This window comes from Pipistrellus kuhlii, unplaced genomic scaffold, assembly GCF_014108245.1.
Source record: "Pipistrellus kuhlii isolate mPipKuh1 unplaced genomic scaffold, mPipKuh1.p scaffold_m20_p_15, whole genome shotgun sequence".
NCBI lineage: Eukaryota > Metazoa > Chordata > Mammalia > Chiroptera > Vespertilionidae > Pipistrellus > Pipistrellus kuhlii.
Window position 1 is genome coordinate 8,376,013 of NW_023425460.1, and position 26,871 is coordinate 8,402,883.

Sequence of the window (26,871 nt, forward strand, 5' to 3'; positions counted from 1 at the left end):
ACAGGGGAGAGCAGACATTTTTACTATAATTAGTTCTGGGAGTAATAGAGCTGGGGGAGGGAGAGGAGTACAGCCGGCGACTATTTTGAGCACAGCTCCGATTGACAGGACACGTGTGCTGGACTGTACTGATCCCAGGGCCAAGTTGCCCGCCTGTGGTGTGTGGTGTGGGGGGGAAGGCCTGGCGCAGCAGGCGCAGGACAGCCAGACAGACAGGCCGGACGGGGTACCAGCACCCCTACTCCTCTCCCTGGGACCCTGTCCACACTCCGAGGGCCATAGGCCAACCTGAGCGATGGGTGCTGAGAAGGAGGTGCTGGTCACACTGTCAGGGGGAGCCCCCTGGGGCTTCCGACTGCAAGGGGGGGCCGAGCAGAGGAAGCCCTTACAGGTGTCCAAGGTAAGGGAGAGCCCCTACATTGAGGTTTCAGGGGAAGGGGGAACCTGGGGGGAGTCCTGTGGTGGAGAAGGGGGAGGCTGTGAAGAAGAGTGGGGTGGGTAGATGGGCAGGAAAGCATGCTAACGTTTGCCGGGGGAAGTAGTGTCTTGTGGGGACGGGGGCTATTAGAAAAGGGAATTCCTGGTTTCTGGTGGCAAAGAAGAGAAGACTCTGTCTCGGTTCCCTGCAGCACCAGAGCCGCAGAGGCTCAGAGCTGGCCACCCAGTCTCCTGGGTCTGTGCCTCTACCGCAAACTCCAGGAATGTAGGGAAGGTTCTACTTTCTCTCTAACTAAACTGATATGTGATGAGCTGAGGCTGTCATGCCAGCCCAGCCTAGCTCTGCCCTGCCCTGCCCTGCCCTGCCCATGCTCCTCTTTTCCTACACCAGATCCTTTCTCTCTAGGCAAGATTCTTTTTTTGGTGCTAGCCTGTCAGTTGAAGCTGTTACCCTATTGGTTTCGCCATACAGGCTTAATTTTTTCAACTGTAAAATGTGGGTAATAAGAGTTCCTACTTCATAGAACCACTCTAAGGATTAAATGCAATAATACACATAGAGTGCTTAGCACCATGCCTAACATTTAGTAAGCACTCAGTAAACGTTAGCCACCACGGCACACATATACACACACAATCACAGTCTCCCAGAGTCTGCAGGACTCCCTCCAATCTGGAATAATGTTCTAAAACATTACTAGTAGACTATGTAGATAATAGTGCCTGGGATTCTGAGGCCTAGGAGTGAACTCTTAGCTAGTATAGATATTGCCCTTAGAGGAAGATCTTGGAAAGCCATTTATAGCACCTGCCCTGCCCCCCATCCTCTCATTCGATGATTATCCTCAGATACAGTATTGCTTCCTCGACTCTGCACCTTCTTCCCCTAGGAAGGCCCCCTTCACTGCCGTCCCATGTCTCTCTCCACCCTTTCTTACATGGCACAGAACAATCCCTCCCACACACGGGTCCTTCCCATCCTAGCTCCTTCCATTCTATGCCCCCTCGGAGCCCTCCCTCACCTACAGTCTCTCCTCCAACACCTTCTCAGATCCGGAGACGGAGCCAGGCTGGCAGAGCAGGACTCCGAGAGAGGGACCAGCTTTTGGCCATCAATGGGGTCTCCTGCGCCAGCCTCTCCCATGCCAGTGCCATGAGCCTCATCGATGCCTCAGGGACTCAGCTTGTCCTCACTGTGCAGAGGTATGGACTCCTCCCAACCCAACCCATCCCGTCCCCCTATCCCGTCCCCCTCCTCCCTGACTCCGCTCTGTGTCTCCCTGGCCTGGCTTCAACAACTAACAAGGACCTATTTCTGCTCATGTCTCAGTGCTGGAATATAGGTGTCAGAGTAGGCCTCCCGAAGGGCTTGGATATATGTGTAACTTAGGGATGGAGTGCCAAGTGGCTGAGCGTGAGGGCCTCCTTCAACCCCTTCCTTGCCTGTCTCATTATCACTTCTCCCTCAAAGCCCATTTCTGCTCACAGCCCTCCAGGCTCATTTGCCTCCCAGTTTGGCTTCAGATCTCCACTCTTCCCAACCCATCCCACCTATAGCTTTCTTCTCCCCTTACCTCCTTTCCCCACCCCCTCCAGATCTCTAGCTGGCAGTCATCCAACCAATCTCCTAAGTTCTCTCATCTTTCGCAGGGTAGAGGATGAAGGGCCTGTGCGGTCTCCATCTCCTGGTGAGCTTCAGGTGCTGTCACCTTTGTCTCCAATGAGTCCTGAGCCCCCTGGTGCTCCAGTTCCCCAGCCTCTTCAGCCCGGGAGCCTCCTCTCACCCCCGGATAGTGAGGCCTACTATGGAGAAACAGACAGTGATGCCGATGGCGCTGCCACCCAGGAGAAGCCCCGCCGCCCCCGCCGCCGAGGCCCCACGAGGCCCACCCCTCCGGGAGCCCCACCTGACGAGGTCTACCTGTCGGACAGCCCTGCGGAGCCGGCACCCGCTACCTCTGGCCCTTCCAACCAGGGTGACAGCCGTGTGAGCTCGCCATCTTCGGAGAGTGGGGCAACCCTTAAGCCTTCCCCAGGCGAGGCCCTGCTGTTGCCCCATGGTACCCTCCGGCCCGGCCCTCATCTCATCCCTATGGTGGGGCCTGTTTCCCACCCGGTGGCGGAAGATCTTACTACAACCTACGCCCAGAAGGCCAAGCAAGCCAGTGAGTGCCTGAACCATTTCCCCCTAGCCTTTTAATGTGAGCCCTAAACCTACCCCTTCATAACCATGCCTTATTCTCCCCTGGGATATAGTCTTGGGAACAAGTGGAGAAGAGTGATGAGTAAGAGGGGGGAGATCATTATTCTCATGGACCCATTATTTCTGCTGTTCCAACCAGTTCAACAAAAAGGTACAGGTGGTTCACCCCAACTCCGTAAGAGGGGAAGTAGGGAAGTTGGAAAGAGACATGAATCAGTGAAGGCTTTGCTGGTTGTCCTTGCTATCGTTTTGCCAGGGGCTAGCTAGAGGGCAGGGAAGTGTTTGGAAGCAGGACATGGCTACAGGGCCTCTTCAGTGTTAACTGCAGGCATAGAATCAGAGCAATCTTTGGCCTTTGTAAATTCAGTTCCTGGGACTGGGAGGCTAGGGACAGTCAGGAGTCCCTAGGAAGTGGTAGAGGGAGGGATTTTCAGCTCTTTATCTCAGGCAAGAATGTAGGCCTGGGCAGAAAAAAAAGAAAAAAAAAATCAAAACACAGTTCCACTTATCTCAAGCTCTCTGCTATTTTTGACGTGAGCTATAGAACAAGGTCTAAGAGCAAACTTTCTCCCCATCTTATGCCCACCATGCCTCTCCCCAGAGCGCTTTCTTATCACCTTAGAAACCTCAGGGTTATTCCTCTAGTTCTCGTCTCCCATTCCTCCACTCCAGCATTCTGATTCCTGACCCTTAGAATTTTTGTGTCTCTAAGTCTGGATTAGAAGCTTAAGATGTAACCGTTTAGAGTGTGGCATCCCTAAGAATGTCCCATGTGCCACAAAGACATTCCAGATGCATGCCCAGGATCCCATGCTTATCCCCAATTCTCATTTTAGCACCCTCTCCCTTCCCCTCGTGCTGGGTGAGAGTGGAGTTCGTGGCTCAGGGCTATTTTTAGCCAAGCAGACCTCATTGTCCAGTGGGGTGAAGTAGGGGGAAGGGGAGGCAGGTGCCCACGTCTATCACACCGGGGCTGGTGGAGCAGGCCAGAGGAGGGAGGGGGACAGGCTCCAAAAATAGCACGGTGAGCTCATGCAGCTGCCAGCTCTGGGGACAAGACAAAGGGGCTTTAAAAGGCATGGGGGGTGGCTCACGCTGGTCCAGCTCCAGCCAACACCGCCTTTCTCGGCATGGAGACCTTTGAGCCCATCGGCCAAGAGCCCCTCAGCCAAGCCAGTGACAGCAAAGCTCCAGGCCCCGCTCCTGAGCCACAGGACCCCTTCTATGCAGGTACCACTCCCCATAGCCAAGGCAGGTCTGGGACTAGAGGGCAGGGGAGGACACCAACACTCAGGAAGGGAGGTCTTTGGGAAAGGTCTTGCTCCCTGATCTGTTCCTCTTTCCCCCTTCCTGTTCCTTCTTTTCTAAGGAAAGTCTCATGGCCCCTCTCTCAGAATGGACTAATGCTCTGCTCACATGTCACAGGGACCTGTGACCACATGAGCTGTAGGAACCTCCAGGGGAGAGTGTGTGAATGGGGGAGAAGTCCTATCAACATATTGAGGTCTGTATGTGAAAGGAAATATGTGTGACTAAGAAAGTGGTCTGTACACAGGGGTAGCTAGTGACAAGAAAGCTTTAATCGTAATGGTTACTCACAGTGGAACTTATGGATGCTGTTAAAGGCTAAATTTACCTACATTATCTCACTCAATCCTCATAGCAACCCTATGAGGTAGCTATTGTCCTTCCCATTCACAGATGAGGAAACGGAACTTCCATGAAGTGAAGTAACTCTCCCCAGAACCAAAGACCTGAACTGAAGGCTCACTCCGATATCTGTCTCTTGTTCACAGTTCTGTTTGGTGGTAGAAATGTTGGGATGGGCACAAGGGGAGCTCTAATAATGAGTAGAAAGGAGATGGAATTTTTTAAAATTAATTTCTTTATTGATTAAGGTATCACATATCTGTCCTCATCCCCCCATTCCCATCCCCTCCCCCTCCCCACTTATGCCCCCATCCCCCTATTGTCCTTGACCACTGGTTAGGCCAGGAGATGGAATTTCAATAATTTTCTCAGGAGGAACTGGGGATCATGGGTCAGAAAGCCCAAGGCAGGGTCCCGGCCACAGGGCAGCCTCTCCCACTTCCTGGCCCCACCTCCCAGGCCCCACATGGCATGGGAAGCCCGGCCCTGCCTCCCTGAGTATATAATCCTTTTGTGCCTGCCTGGTGGCGGCGGCCTGAGCTCTCTACCTAGAAGGCTGACCCCTAAGGAAGAGTCCTCCATCGGAACCTCAGCTGGAGGGAAAGGTGAATAGATTTAGTCAGTGACTTTGAGGTATCATGAAGGTTTGGAGGATTGCCTTGGAGAGCAGCACTCTGGCTTCTCCTGCATCTCGGATCTGACGCTCTTCCTGGCTGTGAGTAGCGGGATGTGAGGCAAATGGAAGGCCAATGTCTGCTCTAAAACTTCGTTCAAACTTTTAGGAAAAGGACCTTCGCAGGGGGAACTCTAGGAAGAAGGGCCATCTGGAGTGTGCATGTGTGTGAATGTATTCAAGTGACTCTATGTGTTTTTGTTAAAGTACATGGGTGAACTAGGGTGTATATAACCTGGGGTATATGTAAATGAGAGAGAAAAGTCCAGGGGAAAATGTGCCCACAGCTGGCTTTTACCAGCCCCACATTCTTCTTGTTGAAATGATGTGTGGTGGGTTATTCCTATGAATGTATAGGATGTGGACTGCACGGTGGGGGTGGAATAAGATCCTTGTTGCTACGGGTCCTTGGTGTCCTTACCATAGGGGTAAGTGAGCAAGTCCCAAACTTTCTGAGATCTCTGCCATGTGATCTCTGTGGTTTCATGGAGAAACGTGTCCCTTCTCCTCTTTTGTCTCCCTGGGACCTGCTCCGTCTTTCTGCCTGGGAAGTGACCTCCCCTACCCCCCACCCCAACCCACCCCTGCGTCTCAGCCAGAAATGGAGGGAGGCAGGGGAGGAATGTGAGTGGGGTGGATAACAGCAGGTCTCTGCGAAGACAGGAGCAGAACAGGGGGAGGAGAGGAGAGCTGTGGTCAAGAGTGGTGTCTGGACAGCCAACTGGACTCTGCCTTCCTTCTGACTGTCCTTGGTTTCACCTTTCACCCTCCCGTCTGCCCCCAAGTCAGAGGACCTTGAAAAGGCAGGAGGTGGGAGGGCCGAGGGAGCTGGCCGGGGCGGGAGGAGGGGGTGGAAGCCTTGGGAGAAATGGGACTCCCCGGAGGCTCACCGACCTTCCCCCTCCCGGCCTCCCCAGAGCTGCAGCGGGCGGAGAGCCTCCAGGAGAAGAGCGTGAAGGAGGCCAAGACCAAATGCCGGACGATCGCGTCCCTGCTGACCGCGGCCCCCAACCCCCACTCCAAGGGGGTGCTCATGTTTAAGAAGAGGCGGCAGAGGGCCAAGAAGTACACCTTGGTGAGCTTCGGGTCTGCGGCGGGGACCGGCGCCCAGGAGGAGGAGGAGGAGGAGGACGGAGTCCCGCCCACGAGCGAATCCGAGCTGGACGAGGAGGCCTTCTCCGACGCCCGCAGCCTCACCAACCAGTCCGACTGGGACAGCCCCTACCTGGACATGGAGCTGGCCAGGCCGGGCCCGGACCCGGGGCCGGGGGGGCAGCTGAGCGAGGCGGCGGGGAGAGGGGTCCGGCTCTTCGAGCAGCAGCGCCAGCGCGCGGCCTCCAGCGCCCGGGAGCCGGCGGGGGACGGGCCCGCGGCCGCGCTCAACGGGGGGACCCCCCAGTCCCCCCCAAGAGCCCCCCAGTCTCCCCCAAGGGCCCAGAGCGCTCCCCCCGAGGCGGCCGGGCTCCCCCAGTCCGGGCTCCCCCCGTCGCCAGGCCCCTTCGCGGGCCCTAGACCCTTCCCCGCAGGCGGCGGAGCCCCGGCCCCATCGCCCAGCATCTTCAACCGCTCAGCCCGGCCCTTCACCCCGGGCTTTCAGGCGCAGCGGCCGGGCACCTCCTCCGTTATCTTCCGGCCCGTGGCCCCCAAGAGGGCGAGTGAAAGCCTGGGCGGCCTCAGCCCCGCTCCCCCGCCTTTCCTGGCCTCCCCTCCGGGGCCCGCCCCGCTGCCCAGCTTCACCCCGGGGGTCCCCAGCTTCACCCCAGGGGTTCCCAGCTTCACCCCGGGGGTTCCCAGCCACCTGCCGGCCTCCAGCTCCCCCGGCGCCCCCCGCTCTGCGGGCCCCGTGACGGCCACCAGCTCCCTGTACATCCCGGCCCCCAATCGTCCCGTTACGCCAGGCGGCACCCCCGAGCCCCCCGCCCCCTCTGGCGCCGCGGCCATGACCTCCACCGCTTCCATCTTCCTATCGGCGCCTCTGCGACCCGGCCCCGCCGCCCCCGGCCCCGCCGCCCCAGGGCCCCCCGCCCCTGGCCCCGCCGCCCCCGAGCCCCCCAGCGCCCGGGAGCAGCGCATCTCGGTGCCGGCCGCACGCACCGGCATCCTCCAGGAGGCCCGGCGCCGGGGCACTCGGAAGCAGATGTTCCGGCCGGGGAACGAGGAGACGAAGAACTCGCCCAACCCCGAGCTGCTGTCGCTGGTGCAGAACCTGGACGAGAAGCCCCGGGCCGGGGGCGCGGAGTCCGGCCCCGAGGAGGATGCGCTGAGCCTGGGCGCCGAAGCCTGCAACTTCATGCAGCCGCCAGGGGGCAGGAGCTACAAGACCCCGCCGCACGGGACGCCCAAGACCCCGCCCCCGGTGGCCCCCAAGACCCCGCCCCCCGTGGCTCCTAAGACCCCGCCCCCCGTGGCTCCTAAGACTCCGCCCCCCGTGGCTCCTAAGCCCTCCTCTCGGGGGTTCCCCGAAGGGCTAGTGAATGGGGCAGCAGCCCCTCCCGCTGGGATCCCCGAGCCGCCGAGGCTCCAGGGCAGGGGTGGGGAGCTGTTTGCCAAGCGGCAGAGCCGAGCGGACCGGTACGTGGTAGAGGCCACGCCTAGTCCCGGCCTTGGCCTTGGCCCTCGGCCCCGGAGCCCTTCTCCCACTCCCTCGCTGCCCCCTTCCTGGAAATACTCACCCAACATCCGCGCCCCGCCTCCCATTGCTTACAACCCGCTGCTCTCCCCCTACTTCCCGCAGGCCGCCCGAACTCTCCCCAGTAAGGCCCAGTCCCAGGGGCCGCGAGCAACCCCCAAGCAGGGCATCAAGGCTCTGGATTTCATGCGGCACCAGCCCTACCAACTGAAAACTGCCATGTTCTGTTTTGACGAGGCTCCCCAGACTCCGGGTCCCACCTCCTCAGGACCCCCCAAAACTGCCCGAGTCCAGGAGGTCCGCCGGTTTTCCACTCCAGCACCCCAACCCACCGCAGAACCCCTGGCTCCCACGGTGCTGGCCCCCAGAGCAGCCACTACACTGGACGAGCCCATCTGGAGGGCGGAGCTGGCCTCAGTCCCTGTCCTTAGCCCAGCCCCTCCTCCTCCAGAGTCTCCCAGGGGTCTTGGGACCTCACCCAGCTCCTGTGGCTTCCAGGTAGCCAGACCCCGGTTTTCGGCCACCAAAACGGGATTGCAGGCTCAGGTGTGGAGGCCTGGTGCAGGCCACCACTGAGCAGGCACAGCTCCCAGGACCAAGGAGAGTTGCTTCTCCCGTTCCTAGAGTTGCTTCTCCTACCCAATCCACTCCCTCTCCCCGGCATTTGGAGGTTAAATTCCCTCCTGCCAGAGATAGTTTTGGAGTTGGTATCCCATCCCCATTTCCTCCTGGCTCCCAACCTCCCTTCCGCTTTCCAAGCTAATAGTTCTGCTTTGGTATTTGTGCTTCTCTTTGTCTTTGTAGTTTCTTGCTTGGATCTCTGTCTTTACCTCTAGGTCACTCCACCCATGTTCCCTCACTGGTCCGTATTCCTCTACTTTTGTTCTTTTCTCTGTGAACTTCATAACATTCAATAAGAAGCACACAGAGAAGCTACCTACCACTGAGCACTCTGCAAGAATCTCACCACCAGGCAGGCAGCAGTGAAATGGAATTGATCCTTGTTGGCGCTAAGTTACTCTCTACTGCTCACCTTTTCCAAACGTGGCTGGCATATACCTCGGCATGTATGTACGTGTGTACCCATATGCAAGTGCACAGATGTGCTCTTCTGTCTGAGGCAAGAGTAAGAGGACAGGTCTAAATAAAGACCTGATGTGGGTCTCACCCTTGCACTGATGAAAAAAGGGTGAGATGACCCCACATAGGTGATCTAGGGGAGAAAGAGATTCACTACGTGAAAGGCTAGCATCTGTAATTGGTACACAGCATCTTGTGAAATGTATGGAGTATGGGGAGACTAGAAGGGCCAAGGCAGTGTGTATGGGCTGCATGACACTAGTTAGATCAGGAATGGAACTAAAAATTCTGTTCCTCAGGATTTGAGACAGTTAGCAATTTGACAGGCCCATGCTGAGCAGCAAGCATCCAGGAAGTGAACAAAAAGGAAATTTTCCTCTGAGAGTGAACAAATCATTGGCTTCACTTCCTCTAAGCGTAGGACAGACAGAAAAGCGTCATGGTGTGGAAAATGAGGCAGAACCAGGAGCAGAGCAGACATTAATGAAACCGACTAAGCCACAAAGAGGAGCATGGTGGAGAGTGAGAATGCAGTGTTGGCAGCCAGTAAAGTTAAGTATCAAGAAACCAACTGTGTATAAGGGAAGGATTGGGGGGGGGGGGGGTTGTGATGGAGAAGAATGCTTTTGTTAGAGTGAAGTGGATGATGGTGGGGGGATGTCAGAGTATATACTAAGTGCTGAAAAAACAGTTGGTATCTGTGCTACCTCCTTTGAGTCTGTCCCTCTGTCTTTTGCAGCTGGTCCTAACTACCTGGGAAAGGGCTAGGAAACACCCAGAGCCAACCCCCTTTTCAGTCCTACCCTACCTCTCAGACCCTAGCTCCTGTTCCTTTCCAGCTTCAGCTCCTGATCTCTGATCCTAGAGGAGTGTAGACTCCCCTGTCACCATGACTACCAAGGGTCACGTTTGCTGCTTGATCTGGAAATGGATCGTTTCTTTTGTATACTGGGTGTGAGTCACAGTACTTTTGTTTGTGCACAAAAATAAACGTATACCCCACGCCTTCTGTTGCTGTCTTCTCTTCTAGGTTTATACCCAAATCCTGATTTCCCTTGATTTTAATTCATTCAATGATCCTGACCTTCTGATTCCTGGTTTCTTTTTCCATTGCTGCCCTCCTGTGTTTCACCCTTTTGCCCTTTACTCTCGGTCTCTTGATCTTCTCTACCAATTCTGTCTCATTTCTATTTAGTCATTTCTACCACTCCCCTTGGTTCCCTCTCCCCACATTTCCCATACAGACTGTCCCCCTTTCAATCTCTTGCTCCATACTTTCCAAGCTAGGCCTCTGTTTACAGAACTAGGAGAAGGTGCAAAGGCCCTTTGCCATCAACATTTCCTAGCTCCCTAAAGGAAGCAACCCTATTTCCATGGGAAAACAATGGCTGTAGGGCGAGAGAAGGGAGAGGGAAGAACAATAGAGAGGATGGGCAGATAGTGTGGATTGAGACCTATAAAGAAGAGAGTGCAAGTAGGGGGGAGGTAGGGGAGGAGTAAGGGAGGCCAGTGGAGAAAAAGAAAAGAGAGAGACATATGTACTACTATTTGTAACAACTTAAGCAATAAAATTATTTTTAAAAGAACGAATAAAACCTTCCTAGAAAAGAAGAAGAAGAAGAAGAAGAAGAAGAAGAAGAAGAAGAAGAAGAAGAAAAGAAGGCACAAGAGGCAAACTAGAATTAAACTTTGCAGAAGGAAGTGCCATTGCTCCAAGTTTACCAGCAGGGGGCATATTTGCCCAGTAACTAGGTCCAGGACCCAGATGCTCCTAAGTACAGTCTCAGAATTCCAAAGGAAGGAAGGGCCCAGAAAGCATAGGCTAAATATTCTATCTCCACCCACCTGGTAGTTTTTTGGCACTTAATAACAGGAGATGGTGAGCATAAGCAGCCATCAGATTTTGGGTTGTTATTGAGGGGAGGATGGTGGTGATGATGAAATCACCATTTGCTATTTGTTTTTTTTCTTCTAATTGCTTCTTTGGGTTGGGAGGAAATGGAGAAGGAAGACAAAAGGTGAGGGATCTAGAGGCCAAACTGATCTAGGAAGAGGCCAGCTACAGAAAGCTAAAGCCCTTTCAGCTCCCAGCCTGAACCGGAAAAGTTTAGGATGGGAAAAGGGCATGGTCAGGAAGAGTGGAGAGCTCACAGAGGAACAGGACAGGGAGGGTATTCTGGGAGCTACAAAACCCACTTCTTAAAGCAGCCACAATAGGGTGGTTCCAGAATCTAAGTAGAAGGTAGAGGAGGATCCAGATGTTCATGGAGCTACAGGGGAAAGGGCTGGGCACACGACAGGCTTCTCCAGCCAGTGCCGCTGCCCAGAGGTTTCTTTGGAACAATGCAAATGGGATATGTGTTCCTTTAAAGAAAAGCCCAAGTAGGAGCCTCAGAGAGCAAGGCCTTGGCAGGTCCGAAGCCTTCATACACTTCTCAGAGAAACATCAACATCTATCCTGCAGAGTAGGCTGCACTGAACATTCCAACAGCAAATAGGAGTGAAAAGGCAGAAACTGGTCAGGTTTTCCCCACATCTTCCCTTACAGCCTAGAAAGCACTGGGTTTGGTTAATTTGGTCCCTTAATCTGCTAAAATCTGGCCCTCCCAGAGGAAAGATCAACCCATCCAGGAACTTTCAAAGAGCAGTCCCATTGGGAACAGACATCCCTTTCCCAAACACAGTGCCTTAAGCTTTCCCACCCCAAAATGCACCCCCATGTCCTTCCAGCTGCGATGCGGATTGGCTCTGAATGGCTCTCTAGGTTCTATACACACACACACACACACACACACACACACACACACACACATATATATGTGTGTGTGTGTGTGTGTGTGTATATATATATATATATATATATATATATATATATATATATATAATTGATTTTTTTACAGAGAGGAGGAGAGAGGGATAGAGAGCTAGAAACATCGATGAGAGAGAAACATCGACCAGCTGCCTCTTGCACACTCCCTACCGGGGATGTGCCCGCAACCAATGTACATGCCGTACATTGGTTGCGGGCACATCCCCGGTAGGGAGTGTGCAAGAGGCAGCTGGTCGATGTTTCTCTCTCATGCCCTTGGCTGGAATCGAACCTGGGACCTTTCAGTCCGCAGACCGACGCTCTACCACTGAGCCAAACTGGTTTCGGCAGAATGGCTCTCTAGGTTCTTGTCCTCTTACTCCGAATTCCTATCTACCATTTGCTGCCTACCTCCTCTCGCCTTCTCAGTTTTCACTTTCTCCCTGAATGCTTCTCAGACTCTGGAAGTTAAGCAAAAGGAGTCCCTGGGCAGACTGGCTCAGACAATTTAGTGGGAGAATCCCAAAGGCCTTTCTTTCATTCCTGAGCCTCTGGGCAAGGAGGGCAGGATCTTGGTTCCAGGGTCTCGGTACCCCTTGTGCCATTTGAGCTGCTTACGCTCACCATCTCTATTAATAACTACCCTCCCTCCCCCACTGCCAGTGCTTCCCCCACGCCTGCCCAGCTCGGGTTCTCCAGTCACAGCAGCTCAGTCCTCCAAAGCTGTTGGACCCAAGGGAGAGCTGACCACCGCCCAAGCAACTGGTAAGTCTCCAGCTCTATAGGCAGAGGGGCTGGAGCCCGTTCTGTTGACTGTTGTGTCTGTGTATGCAATAGCGACCCCTGATCCTGGGGCAGTTCCTTCTCCCCCACCTATGCTCAGTTCCCAGCTGTCCAGTTTAGGGGAGCCACAGAGAGTTGGAAGGAGAGGGGCCCAGGAGGGTGTATGTATGTGTGTGTGTGTGTGTGTGTGTGTGTGTGTGTGTGTGTGTGATAGAGATATTGGGGAGGCACTGGAGAAATAAGAAGGGGGTCTAAGAGGAAAATAGAACCTCAAAGCTGAGAGATACAGGGAGAGTCCACTTAGCAGTTCCTGGATTCTGACCTCAGCAGACCTCACTAAGTTAGAATTGCAGTTGTGTTGTGAGACAGAACTCAATAGAAGACAACATGTTTGCCGGTTGCCAACTTCTACCAAGGAGGAGCCGAAGTCTTTATCTTTTCCAGCTTGTCCCCCTTCACTGCCAGATACTATTATTATGTTCCTGTGCTCTTTCAAATTCCCACTGCTATGATATTGCTGAGTTGACATGCATCAAGGTTCAAATGTCCCCTGACCCGCCCTCTACCCCCACCCCTCTCTAATTTTGGGGTCTGGGGCAGGGGTAACTGAAACAGAGCAGGGAGTACTGCTGTGACCTCCCAGGCTATATTCCAGCTGGCCCAGTGGAGGAGCAACAACCTCTCCTTCCTATGGAGAATGTTGTTGGCTGGATCTCAACCCTGGCAGAACATTTTCCTGACCCCCTGGGGGTTGGGGAAGACTGAGGAGAGATCAGAGCTTGGTATGACAGCCCCAATCTGAGTTCCCCATTCAAATAAAAACTTCAAATCATGGTAATGAAACCAGAGTGCACAGCCCTGCTTGTGTGTTCCTTGTTTGTTATTTGTTTTAGCCCCTGCCTCCCAACATACACTGTGAATTTAAAGCATGCACTAGCACTTCGTAAAACAGCTGCAAAGAGGTTGGGAGAAGGTAGGGGCAGGGCTACATCTATAGCTTTTGCCCTGCCTTCTATGAGAAGAGAGGTCCCAAAGAAGTGAGTTTTCACCACTCCACTAGAGGGAATATGTATTTCGTTGAAAATCTAATAAAATTTTGCTCCCTGAAGCCCTTCCTGTAGACACACCCTTCCTAATCCCTGTTCATCTTTCAACTTTCTCTTCCCACTTTATCCAGGCTGAATCCTACCTCCACAATGCCGCTCTCAGGAACCCCAGCCCCCAACAAAAAGAGGAAATCCAGTAAGCTGATCATGGAACTCACTGGAGGTATGGCATATTTGCACCTGTCTAGGATGGGACGACTTCTTCTTCTTCTTCTTCTTCTTCTTCTTCTTCTTCTTCTTCTTCTTCTTCTTCTTCTTCTTTAAAATATATTATTGATTTTTCACAGAGAGGAAGGGAGAGGGATAGAGAGCTAGGAACATTGAAGAGAGAGAAACATCGACCAGCTACCTCCTACACACTCCCCATTGGGGATGTGCCTGCAACCAATGTACATGCCCTTGACCGGAATCGAACCTGGGACCTTTCAGTCCGCAGACCGACGCTCCATCCACTGAGCCAAACCTGGTTTTGGCTAGGATGGGGCTTCTTATTAAGAGTATTGCTGGCCCCCAAATCCCAGAAATATCATAAGGTCACATATGTCTTAGGGTGAAGAGACAAGAGAAATTCAGAAGTAGGGTGGGGTGAGGGATGGTGGTAGTGGGATAGGAGAAAGTATTCAGCACTAACTACTCACCCTTCGACACTTGTAGTCTGAGACAATAATGCCCATGCCATACTCCACAGTGTGGGCCAGGACAACGGGACCCACACAGGTCAGTGAGGTAGGTATGTTTAAGGAAGAAAACATAGGCAATGGAGAGGGACACAGAGTTAGGCTTTAATAAATGGTTCATCTCCTGACTTCTTTCCTCAAAGCTAGGGAGCCTGTGTACGTATTTAAAATGGAAATCTCACAGGCTGTTTGCAGCCAGAGTTCACTGAGGGGGCGAGTAGGAAAAAGAGTTAAGGCAGGAGTATACTAAGAGGTGTCCAACTCCACACTGTGTTGGTCTTTGGGCTTTGTCACAGGCTACAGCCTCCCCAGTGGCTTCCATCTATGATGTATCAGTGTTTCCCAAAGTGTGGTACGTGTACCCCCAGGGGTATGGGAAGAGTTTGGTGGGGGTACACGTTGCACCGGAGTTTGGTGGGAATATGCACTGCACCGTGCTTAGCTGTGCCTAATTCTACGTTCTCATGAGTACGAGGGGTACTCAGCATTACAAAATTTATAAAAGAGGTACACATATGTCAAAAGTTTGGGAAACACTGATACTTCATTCGCCCTGAAATTCCATGTTCATGTCCTCTGGGCCCCATTCATTCTCTCCACTCTAGTATTTCCACTATCTCCACTCTGCACCCCCGTTCCCATGCATTCTCTCCAACTTCAAAACTAGGAGATCAAAATCCCTTACAAACTAGACAGAATTTAGTCAGACATCACAGACAGCATCTGCTTCCATTAGCGATCTCTGCTGGGACACACACACACACACACACACACACACACTTAGTTATGGGTGACATCTGCATGCTGAGCCCAGAAAACCCTCTTTTCCTCTTTCCCTTGCCTCTTCCTCCCCACCTCCCTAAAAGGTGGACAGGAGAGCTCGGGCCTGAACCTGGGCAAGAAGATCAGTGTCCCAAGGGATGTGATGTTGGAGGAGCTGTCACTGCTCACTAACCGGGGCTCTAAGATGTTCAAGCTGCGGCAGATGCGGGTGGAGAAATTTATCTATGAAAACAACCCTGATGTCTTCTCTGACAGCTCAATGGTGAGTTCGGAACTTTACTGCTCTCAAAGCCTAGTGGCCCTTTTGAAAGCTCTGGTAGGCCCCAAATCTCCAAAATACCACCAACCTCCCTTTCCCAGGAATTTAAAAGCCCATTCAAACTCCCAGTTATAGTGAGTCCTCAGTAGCTCCAGGCTGAGTAAGGCCCACCTCTGAAACTCAGGCTCCATCTTAGAGCCAGTGAAGGTGGGTGGGGAGTACCACACCCTCAGGGAGAAAATTCCTTTCCAGTCTGGGTAAGTGTTAAAGATAGGGCTGCCAGATAAAACACAGGAAGCCCAGCCCTGTGTTTTAAAGTGGAGATAAACATAGATAATTTTTTAGTAATGTCCAGTCAATATTTTTACATAAAAATAAAATTTAAATCCCAAGACACAAACTAAAATGTTAGATACAAAATAAATACTTTTTAGTATAAATATGTCCCAGAAACTATTTGGGACATAAAAATTAAAAACTTTTAAAAATCCTCACCCGAGGATATTTTTCCATTGGTTTTTAGAGAGAGGGGAAGAGAGAAGGAAAGAGAGAGAGGAACATCGATGTGAGAAGTACACATTGATTGGTTGCCTCTTGCGAGAGCCCTGACCAGGGCCTGGGCTGAGGAGGAGCCTGCAATTGAGGTACGTGCCCTCGACCAGAATCGAACCTGGTACTCTTAGGTCCGTAGGCTGACTATCCACTGAGCCAAACTAGCGAGGGCTAAAAATTAAATTTAAATTTAAAATATAGGGCACTCATTTAAATTTGAATTTCATATGTACAATGGATACTCTCATACATAAATATGTCCCATCCAATATTTGTGGCATATTTATACTAAAAAAGTATTCGTGTGATTCAAATTTAACTAGTGTCCTATAATCTTTTTAAAAATATATATTTTTATTGATTTCAGAGAGGAAGGGAGAGGGAGAGATAGAAACATCAATGATGAGAGAATCATTGATTAGCTGCCTCTTGTAGGCCCCTTACTGGGGACCCAGCCCACAATCCAGGCATATGCCCTTGACTGGAATCGAACCTGGAACCCTTCAGTCGGCAGGCTGATGCTCTGTTCACTGAGGCAAACCGGCCAGGGCGTGTCCTATAATCTTATTTTCTAAATCTGACAATCCTATAGTGTTAAATGAATTTTTATAGCGTTAAATGGCTCTCCTTCTTGAGCCATTTTTTTTTATCTAAGGACCCCAGATGGGGAGTGACACTATCCTTGAAGATCCTATGTTCCCTAGTCAGGATTCTTTAAAGAAACAGAAGTAGGGGTTGAAGAGAGCGGCCAGGCACAAGATGTTATAGCTGAGAAGGAGGGCATCAGCTCTGTTTCTTTTCCCCCCCCTCTAACTCCCCTGGGTAGTCAGGGGAGAGTGGAAATAGATGCATACATGGGGACAGGGGCAGAAGTGTCTGTCACTGGCCTTTATGTAGAAGCAGAGTAAAAATGCTGAGCCAGTTATATCTAACTTTAGGAGACCAGAAGCCCTCCTTCCTGCCTGGGTCTGGTTACACTGGGTGGAGCAAGGAGATGTGCACAATGGGTGGCCAGTAGCGCCTCCTGAAGGAGCTGGTGGGTTATTTTTAGGCTTTGGGGTGAATCCAGTTCTGCTCTTTGGTCACCCTTCCCCCTCCCCACTATAGTTTCACTATCAGGAAGTCCTGGTCCAACAGGCACCTAGAGGAGAGAGGGAGAGAAAGAGAAAGAGAGAGAAAAGAGTTCTGTTAGACAAGATGAGGAGGGGGCTGGCCAGAGACCTCTGTAGTTCTTCAAATGAAGACTGGGTACTCCATGCCAAAGCTATATCTCAAATTTTAGTTGAGCAGAAGACTTGGTCCTCCTTGCTTTGGTAGGGATGGGAGGGAGGGCTGTGGAGAATGAATTGTTGCCATCCTAAGGTATTATTAGGGGAACTGAGCCAAAGGAGTCCTACCCCTTAAGGAGAGTTTAATTCTTTTTAAATATATATGTGTGTGTGTGTGTATATATATATTATTGATTTTTTTTACAGAGAGGAAGGGAGAGGAATAGAAAGCCAGAAACATCGATGAGAGAGAAACATCCACCAGCTGCGATGTGCCGGCAATCAATGTACATGCCCTTGACCAGAATCAAACCTGGGACCCTTCAGTCCACAGGCCGACACTCTATACACTGAGCCAAACCAGTTTCAGCGAGTTTAATTCTTTATAGTTAAGCTACCCATTATTCATTTATTAGAGGGGAGAATCTTAGAGCATTCACTGTCTCCTGGTTGGCAATTGTCGCTGATCAAATCTTCCTTGCTATTCATACCTGTGTCTTTGTATATGTTCCATACCCGTGGCTAACCTTCCCTTCACTCTGTCCTCTTCTTTCAGGATCACTTCCAGAAGTTCCTTCCTACAGTGGGGGGACAGCTGGGCACAGCTGGTCAGGGTTACTCCTACGGCAAGGGTGGCAGTGGAGGCGAGGCTATGGGAAGTGGCTCTGCTGGACAGTATGGCTCTGACCAACAGCACCACCAGGGCCCCGGATCTGGATCTGGGGGTACAGGTGGTGCAGGGGCCCAGGCTGGCAGAGGAGGAGCTGCTGGAACAGCAGGGGTTGGTGATACCGGAACAGGCAAGTATTTCCCCCCAAGAATAATGTGTCTGCTCCCTAGAGCAGCCATATTCCTAAGAATGAAACCTAGGATGGGTGTAGGGAGCAGGGGAGGCCTGAGATATCTTAATGGACCCTCGGGTCCAGGAGAATAAAGAGATGTGTCCATTTCATTCAGAAGCCTTGTTTCTCAGGCACCTTTCTGGCTTTTCCGTTTAAGTCACAGACCTGACCGCAGGCTACCATTATTCCACAAACCTATACAATTACCAGGAGGATGTTATACTTTTGGTCTCTGGCTCCAGCAACTTCCCTTGCACAGGAGTGTGAGACTAACTTCCCTTGGCTACTAACTGCTATTATTTGACTTACTTTCTTTTTCACTGTTGCTAGGAGACCAGGCAGGTGGAGAAGGAAAACATATCACTGTATTCAAGACCTATATTTCCCCATGGGACAGAGCCATGGGAGTTGACCCCCAGCAGAAAGTGGAACTTGGCGTTGACCTGTTGGCCTATGGGGCCAAAGCTGAACTCCCTCAATATAAGTCCTTCAACAGGTAGGAGTGATGGGGAAGGGACCAGATGCATCCCAGTGTGTGGCAATGTGTCCTTAGTTGGGATGAAGATGGGTTCAAATGTTTCAGGAGGCAGGAGGACCTAATTGAAGGGCCTAGCTCAGAGAAACAGCAAACTATGGTTTTAAAAAAAATTGCTGGGAGGCATCATTTGAATTTCAGTGTTTGCATGGGAAAGTTATCCTACTTCTGGCCTTGGTTGCTTTGACTATAAATACTGTATTATACATTTAAAGTCCTATTGAGGCTCCCTTTACTCAGAGTTAGGATTCCATTACTGTTCCTGCAGTAGGGTTCTGGTCCTTTATACCCTACTTTAGTAAAGCTTAACTGTTCTTTTGACATTGGGCTTCTCTAGACCGTGCCTAGGAGATCTGTGTGAAAGCAGGATAGGGAAGTGTTAGAAAAAGTGCTTTTCCATTTGGTCCTAAGGAGCCTGGATTTCCCAGGAAACGTTCATCCCTCTCATCCAGACCAGATACTGTCCACCGGAGGGAGGGCAGAGATTCTGTGTTGAAATTTAAGGTGGCCTCAGACCCTTGGGTCTATAATGTTTGGGGTTACTTTCTCTCAAATGCTGGGACACCAGGAAAACCAGGAAAGGGGATGGGAAAGCTAATGGAGAAGAACAATAGGCGTGCAGAAGCAACCTGCAACGAAAATCCCCAGACTTCCCTATCTTCAAAACAGAGAAACAGCTCACTGATAAAGCTCTGTCTCTTTTGTTCTGGTTGTTAACGAAACAATATATCCCCTTTTCAGGACAGCGATGCCTTATGGTGGCTATGAGAAGGCATCCAAACGCATGACCTTCCAGATGCCCAAGTTTGACCTGGGGCCCCTGCTGAGTGAACCCCTGGTCCTCTCCAACCAGAGCCTCTCCAACAGGCCTTCTTTCAACCGAACACCCATTCCCTGGCTGAGCTCCGGGGAGCCCGCAGACTACAACGTGGATATTGGCATCCCCTTGGATGGAGAAACAGAGGAGCTGTGAGGCGTTTCCTCCTCTACTTCGCATCAAGTCTCCTCTCTCTGGCTCCAACGTGGAGAGGGAATGCTGAGCAGGATAACCCCACTTTCATTCTTTTTGGGAATGGAGGGGAAAAAGAAGGGATAAATGTGCCATTCCATCCTTCACCCTGAGTCCCCCCTCTGAGCATCCTTCTTTTCCAACTCAGAGCTCTCCTTCCACTTGCTCTGTATGGAAACCTGCTCTTTTATGGAATTAGCTCTGCCATCAGTAACAGTCAATAAACTTCAAGGAAACACGCTAATTTTTTCCTTTGATATTTGAGGGCAGATGAAAGCAATGCACAGCGACTAATGAAAGTCCAATACTAAACACTCATTATTCAAATTTCAAGACCAAACCTGAGCTCTGGTTACTTTCACACTTACGCCCACACTCATAAAACCACATTCATAGATGTATACGAAAACATACTTATTCAATAGTACATAACCCAAATAGTCATGCACAAACACATGTGCCAGCCTACATGTGGGCACAGATAAGTAGCTACTTTATGCTATGGTTAGGAAATAGGTGTCGGTGACCCTGCTATTAGATTTCTTTATGCTGCTGATTAGGATTTGGGATAAGGATTATCCAAATATTACAGAACTAGAACATGCCACAAAGTTTCCAGATGACACCAGAGTGGGTTTAGTAATATATGTGGTTAAAGGTTATAGGTTCCCGAAAGGATGAGATAGAAGAGGGAGTCATGTTGGAATCCAAAAGGAAGTGGGTGAGCCCTAACCAGTCTGGCTCAGTGGATACAGCATCGATGGCAGACTGAAGTGTGCAGGTTTGAGTCAAGGGCATGTACCTTGGTTGCAGGTTTCTTAGCATTGGTCAGGATGCATGCAGAAGGCAATCAATCGATGTGTCTCTCTCACATGGATGTTTCTCTCTGTTTCTCCCTCTCCCTTCCACTCTCTCTCTCTTAAAAAAAAAAAAATCAATGGAAAAATTTCCTCAGGTGAGGATTAATAATAGAAGGAAGTGGGAGAAACCAGCTTAATTATGATATGCCTAGCTCTGAATGAACATAGCAAGCAAAGAACTAAGGGTCACAGGGCACAGCAATGGTGTCCAGAAAGTACTATGACTGTGAAGAACAATGAGAGCCAATAGGAATGAGTAACAGTTCTCTCTCTCTCTCTCTCTCTCTCTCTCTCTCTCTCTCTGTCTCTGTCTCTCATGATTAAACAGACTACTTTTTTTCAATTACAGTTTACATTCAACATTATTTTGTATTAGGTAGTTACAGGTATACAGCATAGTGGTTGGTGGTTAGACACTTATGTACTTCACAAAGTATTCTCCCCAATATTTCTAGTACCCACCCGGTATGTACATAGCTATGACAGTATTATTTACTATATTCCCTATTCTGTACTTTACATCCCTGTGACTATGAACATTACTCTTTTTATTGATTTCAAGATGTGGTTTCTTTAGAATCCCAGGACTTACTGTTATGTCCCATAAAGTAAGAGTGATGCAAACCATAAAGAGTAAAGAAAAGACTTACTAGGTTCTGAAAAATAAAATCTGAGAGCTGGTTGAAATCAGCCAACTTCTTGAACTATTAAAGATCATATTAAGTTGCTAGACTCTACATAGACTGATTCAATTTTCATGAACCTTGGGTCACATGACATTTACCCTGGCACTTTCCTTTACAACCTAAATAACTTCCAGGGATTTCTATAAAGTTGTACACAAAGCTCTATTTCTATGTGCATTTTTCTAAGGAGAGTGTTGTTATAATTTGATTTCCTTCCAAACAGACCCTGAAACAAAAATCTGGATGCAAACAGCTAATTTGAGAGGTGATCCCAGAATCTAAGAAGTGTAAGGGAGTGAGAAGAAAGCAAAAAACAATGTTCTGGGCAATTAGGGCTGAGTCCCACTGGGGACTCAGAATACTACTACTCAAATTGTGGTCCATGGATTGGCAGCATGGTTAGAAGTACAAACGCAAGAATCGATGGCTTACTCAGCTCTTGAGGTGACTCCTGTGTATTAGTAAATTTTGAGAAACATAGATCATACCTCAGTATTATCCCATTGAGGGCATAGGGAACTGGAGTTTTTAGCTTCCAAATCTCATCTCTCATTGGTTACAGATTGCTATTAGGACTGTTAACTCTGCAGGCAATTCCAGACAAAGGTGTTTGCGGTAAGAAGCCATGGGCTTGTATGAGATCTGTCTACCAAAGCTGTAGTAAACTCTGAGGTGGACTGAGGAAATATGGGTTTGACAGGATCTGGTCAAGGGTCATAGCTTTCATCATATTCTCAGGTTTAAAACTCTGTGAGCCTACCCCAGAAGTTAAGGACAAATGTTTATTGAGCTCCTCTATATCCTAGGTACTAAGTCAGACATCACAGTTACAAAGAAAAATAACTCATGCGACAAGGATATTGCATAGTCAACCACAAAATAATTATTATATGTCTACTCTTAAGGTTCGGGTAAAAATAATTCCAGGGTCTGCTAGTCAACAGCACTGAAAACCTAGCAACTTAATTTTTCCAAGTTCAAAATGTCTGACATCTTAAATATAATAAAAATAATTATGATACAAGTTTACTAATTTACAGGGAGCCCTGGTTGGTTGTGAAACTATTTCCTTAGAAAAGTCTACTTGAAAGTGAAATTATTACAATGGTGGTCGAATGAATGCATTAGAAGTGCACACTTGTACAGGATCCAGCCAGAAATCCAGTCAAATCCTTAAGCTTTGCTATCCATTTGCTTGGGAATTATTCTTCTGTTAAAGCAACCTTTCTTCACAAATGTTTCATACATTTGAATACCACAGTTCACAGATGTCACACATTGGCAGCACAGCTGTCTATACTGTTCACACACATTTTCTGTTTGCCATCACTGTGTTTTAAAACTTAGGAGAATTTTCAATTCAGGAGCTCAATAGAGTACCCTTTTATTTTATTTTAATATTTTATTGACTTTTTACTGAAAGGAAGGGAGAGGGATAGAGAGAAACATCAATGAGAGAGAAACATTAATCATCTGCCTTCTGCACACCTCCTACAAGGGATGTGCCTGCAACCAAGGTACATGCCCTTGACCTGAATCGAACCTGGGACCTTTCAGTCTGCAGGCCCATGCTCTGTCCACTGAGCCAAACGGGTTAGGGCTAGAGTTCCCTTTTAGATATGAACTTGTGCTCTCCAGTGGGTCCTGGTCCTCACTTCTACCTCTTGTTTTACACCAGGCCATCTTTTATTGTTACTTGCCTAGCCTCTGCAGCCATTTGAGTTGGCAACATCAAGGGATTCTTTTACATAAACCACATGCGCATAATATTGTGCCCTAAAATCACTCAGATAGCTCATTCTCTAGATGAGGGTCTGGAGCTTTGCTAATATTATTGTCACTAGCCATTAATGATCTAATTAATAATTAAGATATTACATGATGAAATAATTTGAATATGTTGGGTTAAAAATAAATTAATTTCATACGTATTATTTAAAAAAATGTAGCTATTAGAGATTTTAAATTGCACAATGCAGCTCACAATATATGTCTACTGGCCAGCACTGGTCCTAGACTATGAGAGCCATTCAGGGGCTTTAAGAGAAAAAAATAAAATGAATTCTCCATTATTTCTATTTCCTTATTACCTTCGGCTTTATTCTTCCTTGTTGACCTACGTTAAGTTCACCTTCTGTTCCCAGATGCTCCTCAGTCTGCATTTCAAGTTGTCTGAGCAGAGAGACAACGCCCTACAACTAAGTGTTGAGTCACTGAGAAAAGATGTGTCCACTGGGCAGCAAGCGACAAGTGCAAAGTTGAATCCACATAACGAGGTGGTCCCCTTCCGCATTCAAACATCTGTGTTTATGTTCCATTAAATAACACACACACACACACACACACACACTCACACACACAATTTATTTCCTATTTTGGTCGGGCTAACTGATGGGGAGGTATGGCCCTTGTGGGTAAACAAACATTTCTGTGGAACCAAACACCATCTGCAAACCAGTGCAGGGGAAGAACAGATGAAAACTTGCTGAAGGGAGCTCAGGAGGAGATGGATGGGACGGTCGATCTTGGTCTTGCTCGTCCCATCTCTACAACGGCCTGCAGAAGCAAACTTCCGCTAAAGGCGTCACGGCTCGAAGTGTGCGGCGCCTGGGAAAAGTTTATCCCGGTGTGGGGGTTCGCTCCACTAACGCCCCGCAACCCGGGCCGTCCCGCCTGCGATAGTTTCCCGACTTTGCCGGAGCTCAGGTCAGAGCCTCCCCTTGCCCTCCTTCAGACCCTTGCGCGCCATCCCCGAGCCGCCTCGTGGCCGCCATTTTACAGGAACTATCGCGAGATGTACTCAGCGGCCTGGAGCCTGACTCACTTCCCGGCGAGAGGCTCCTCTAGGCTGTTCTCGCCGGAGTTGTGCGAAGTGTCGCGAGAGCTGGTTGCCTTGGCTCCCTGTAGCTATAGCAGCCGCGGCGGTTCAGGATGCGGCGGCAGGAGCCGTGAGTGCGACACCCTCAGGGGGGCGGGGCTGGAGGTAATGGGGTGCAGAGGGTAGAGCCTGGGCAGTGGGGGGGGTGATGGGGGGAAGGTCAGGTCGCGGGAGGAGTGGACCCGAGGGTGACGTTCAGGAGAGGACCCGGGTCCAGGGGGTACGGGGACAGGGCGCCGGTCTGCACTGGGGCACCCGGGGAGGGCTGGTCTCCGGGGAAGTCCGGAGGGAGGGACCGGGGTGTAGTAAAGGTTCAAGGAGCAGGGACCGGAGCGTGAAAGCTTGTGTGTGGTGGGAGTAGCCCAGGGTTCCGGGGACGGGAGACCTGGATCAAGGGACCGGAATCCATTGAGGCATCGGTGGGCAGAACTGGGGTACATCTCGGAAGAGGGTATGTTGAATGGGGAGCATAGAGGTTGGGCCCGCTTTACTTTGCACTGGCGTGTGTGTGTGTGTGTGTGTGTGTGTGTGTGTGTGTGTGTGTGAGAGAGAGAGAGAGAGAGAGAGAGAGAGAGAGAGAGAGAGAGAGAGAGAGAGAGAGAGATCTTCGCGGGTCGGTCCCGGGGGTCCGCCTAGGCTGGTGCCACATTGAATGCGCCAGGACCTTGGTCCTAAATGGCTTGGCGGGAAGGGTGGCGTCCCGGACTTCATCGTCCCCCCCGCCCCTTCCACAGAAATTCCCGCGGATCTGAGATGTGAAAGGAGGAGGCGAGCTAGTATTTAGTCTGTGGAGAGACTGTGAGTGGGATAATGAGTGATCGCTGCTCCAAAATAAAGTGTGGGGTGGGATCCGGAGATAGGTTTCTGAGAAAGAAAAAAAAAAAAAAAGACTCAGCTGTTCTTGTAGAGCGTACTGAGTTGGAAGAAGAGGGTGTGTGCTAAGATCACCTTTTTCCCCAGATTCATTCAAGTGTGGAATCCTTTTACGGAGCCTTTATTAAGTTACATATGCAGTGTAAAATCAATTTAGAGGATACAGTGAAAGGATGTGCAGTACGACACTTTAGCCTTACACGAATGTAATTTTGAAAACGACCAGTGTTTTTATCGCCGCAGCACTGAACACTAGGCTGAACACTAGGGATACTTTTAGTTACTTGAATATAAAACCTAGTGTTCCCTAAGTGTGCGTATCCAGGTTATGTGCCTTTTAAGAAATGGTGAGATTTTATCTCAGAAGACTGCATATGTTTTAAATATCTGTCAAAGGAGTCTCCCAGCAGTGAAAATAAAGGAGAGGGCAAAACATTAGTTTCTGAGTCTCCCGGACTGTTTTCTGGAAAACAGGTTTGCACTGCTTTTCTGTCTAACTTGTATTTCTAGTGAAAACAATGCAGCCTAATGAGATCATAAAAATGATGTCAACTTACAGATACAGCTTTCTGGTATTTTTGCTCACTATCTTTTGTAGGTATAAATTTGAAAGGGATAACCTCTCTTTTGATGATGTAACTGGATTTTTGCATGTTGAGGTTGACAAATTCATTAATTAGAATGATGGCTTTTAAATCCTAGAGCTAGCCTTGATGTGGCAAGTCATTGAACCTATTTATTTGATATGTGTTAGACTAAAACTTTTATTTTGTAGTGTTAGTAGCTAAACTTTAAAGTGCTCTTCTGAGGCAAGAGAAAGCTTAGGTTGGGTCTCAAAGATTTCTACATGAATCCATTAACAAGCTTTACTGGGCTCTTTTTGTGTGTAGAATAGTGTGTGTATAAGGCATTGCAAGGTGGGGTCATGGAGTGGAGATGAATTCCTTTATCCATTCCACAAACATTTATTGAGACCTGTTTTGTGTTTAATTACTAAACCTTCAGGATTCAATGCAAGTAATCCTTGCTCTCTGCCTTGAATTGTCCAGAGCCTAGGAAGGGAGAGTGACAGAGAAACAAAGAATTACAATGTAATAAAGCACAATATATGAACACAGACTCCTGAAACAAGTTTTGGCTCTGGGGAGTTTACATAGTAGTTGACAAGACTAAAAAGAAAGAAAGAATTTAGAACATTACAAAATATCAAAGAAAATTCTAAACTGTATGCTATATCATAAAACATGTTACATTTCCTGCAACCTTGTTGATATTCATTCTACAAGTTTTTAAAATAGATTCCTTGGGATTTTCTATGTAGACAAACATATCATTTGCAAATAGAGATAGTTTTATTTCTCCCTTTCCAATCTGTATACCTTTTATTTCTCTTTCTTGCCTGTTACAGTGCTTAGACCTTGCAATTTTGTGGTTGAATAAGGATAGTGAGAGCAGACATCCTTGCTTTGTTCATTATCTTTGGGGGAAAGTAGGAGGCAATGCATTTATAATATCACCACTAAGTGTAATATTAGCTTAGGTTTTTGTGTAGATGCTTTTTTTTTTATCAGGTTGTAACCATATATTTTAAAAATTTCAGTTGAAATGGTAATTCTTCTGCAATGATTTTTCAGATTCTCCAACCTAATATTCACCCTCCACGTTTCATTCTTATTCTATTGTACTATTATTGAGCTCTTATTTAATTGTAACATCCTTCCCTCTCCTCAGACACAAACACCTTCTAGGCTATGAAGGACAGGGGCTGTTTTATACATTTTTATATCACTAGATTTTTACAGTATGCCTGGCAGCATTGAATTGTTTGATTAAATGAAAGAGTCAGTGAATGAATAATTGAACAAAAGAATGAGAAATTATCTCTCACAGGGCTTAAGATAGTTTTAGTGATAAAAGTGAGTTTTGGAGTCAGACGGAATTAAAATCTCAGCCCTTCAATTTAATACTATATATATGGAAAGTTGAGCAAATTATTAATATTTCTGAACCTCAGTTCCCTTATCTGTGAAATTAGGATTACACTACTGGAACAAATTAGGTGAAATAATACATGTTAATTCTTAGGATAGTAGCTATCATGTAAAAGGCATTCAAATTTTAGTTTTATTTTTTCTTTATTCAACTGTTTTAAATAATAAATTATAGTGATTTAAAAATACTGTGAACTGTATATAGTTATTTCAAATATTATTCATGTTTGTGTTCAAATAGTCAAAATAATTTAGATTATGCTGGTTTAAGGGGAAATGTGGAGACA

At 48.9% G+C, this 26,871-nt stretch overlaps 3 protein-coding genes across 24 annotated transcripts in view; all 3 read left to right on the plus strand.

Annotated features, from left to right (window-relative positions):
- Positions 1-41: 41 nt before the first annotated feature.
- On the plus strand, positions 42-9,676 carry SYNPO2L (synaptopodin 2 like). 3 transcript variants are annotated; one of them, XM_036437717.2, is made up of 5 exons: positions 43-400; positions 1,490-1,641; positions 2,089-2,603; positions 5,882-6,690; positions 6,733-9,676. In XM_036437717.2, the coding sequence occupies exons 1-5, from the start codon at positions 296-298 to the stop codon at positions 8,167-8,169; spliced, it is 3,018 nt and encodes a 1,005-aa protein (XP_036293610.1). In that variant the 5' UTR covers positions 43-295; the 3' UTR covers positions 8,170-9,676. The 3 variants fall into 3 exon arrangements, with proteins under 3 accessions (XP_036293609.1, XP_036293610.1, XP_045437669.1); XM_036437716.2 differs by having other exon boundaries at positions 42-400; positions 5,882-9,676; XM_045581713.1 differs by lacking the exons at positions 43-400; positions 1,490-1,641; positions 2,089-2,603 and adding an exon at positions 3,446-3,871 and having other exon boundaries at positions 5,882-9,676.
- A 2,415-nt stretch (positions 9,677-12,091) lies between these two features.
- On the plus strand, positions 12,092-19,540 carry MYOZ1 (myozenin 1). The gene is made up of 6 exons (XM_036437809.2): positions 12,092-12,247; positions 13,443-13,534; positions 14,915-15,093; positions 17,467-17,710; positions 18,083-18,248; positions 19,029-19,540. The coding sequence occupies exons 2-6, from the start codon at positions 13,462-13,464 to the stop codon at positions 19,258-19,260; spliced, it is 894 nt and encodes a 297-aa protein (XP_036293702.1). The 5' UTR covers positions 12,092-12,247; positions 13,443-13,461; the 3' UTR covers positions 19,261-19,540.
- A 3,637-nt stretch (positions 19,541-23,177) lies between these two features.
- USP54 (ubiquitin specific peptidase 54) overlaps positions 23,178-26,871 on the plus strand; it is a 110,601-nt gene continuing 106,907 nt past the window's right edge. For 4 of the 20 annotated variants that reach the window (XM_045581715.1, XM_036437697.2, XM_036437687.2 and 1 more), the window contains exon 1: positions 23,967-24,171. The gene's annotated coding sequence lies outside the window, so the exon portion shown is untranslated. Of the gene's footprint in view, positions 23,826-23,956; positions 24,172-26,871 lie in introns of those variants that run through there. The other 16 variants (XM_045581716.1, XM_036437689.2, XM_036437690.2 and 13 more) reach the window with 12 other exon arrangements.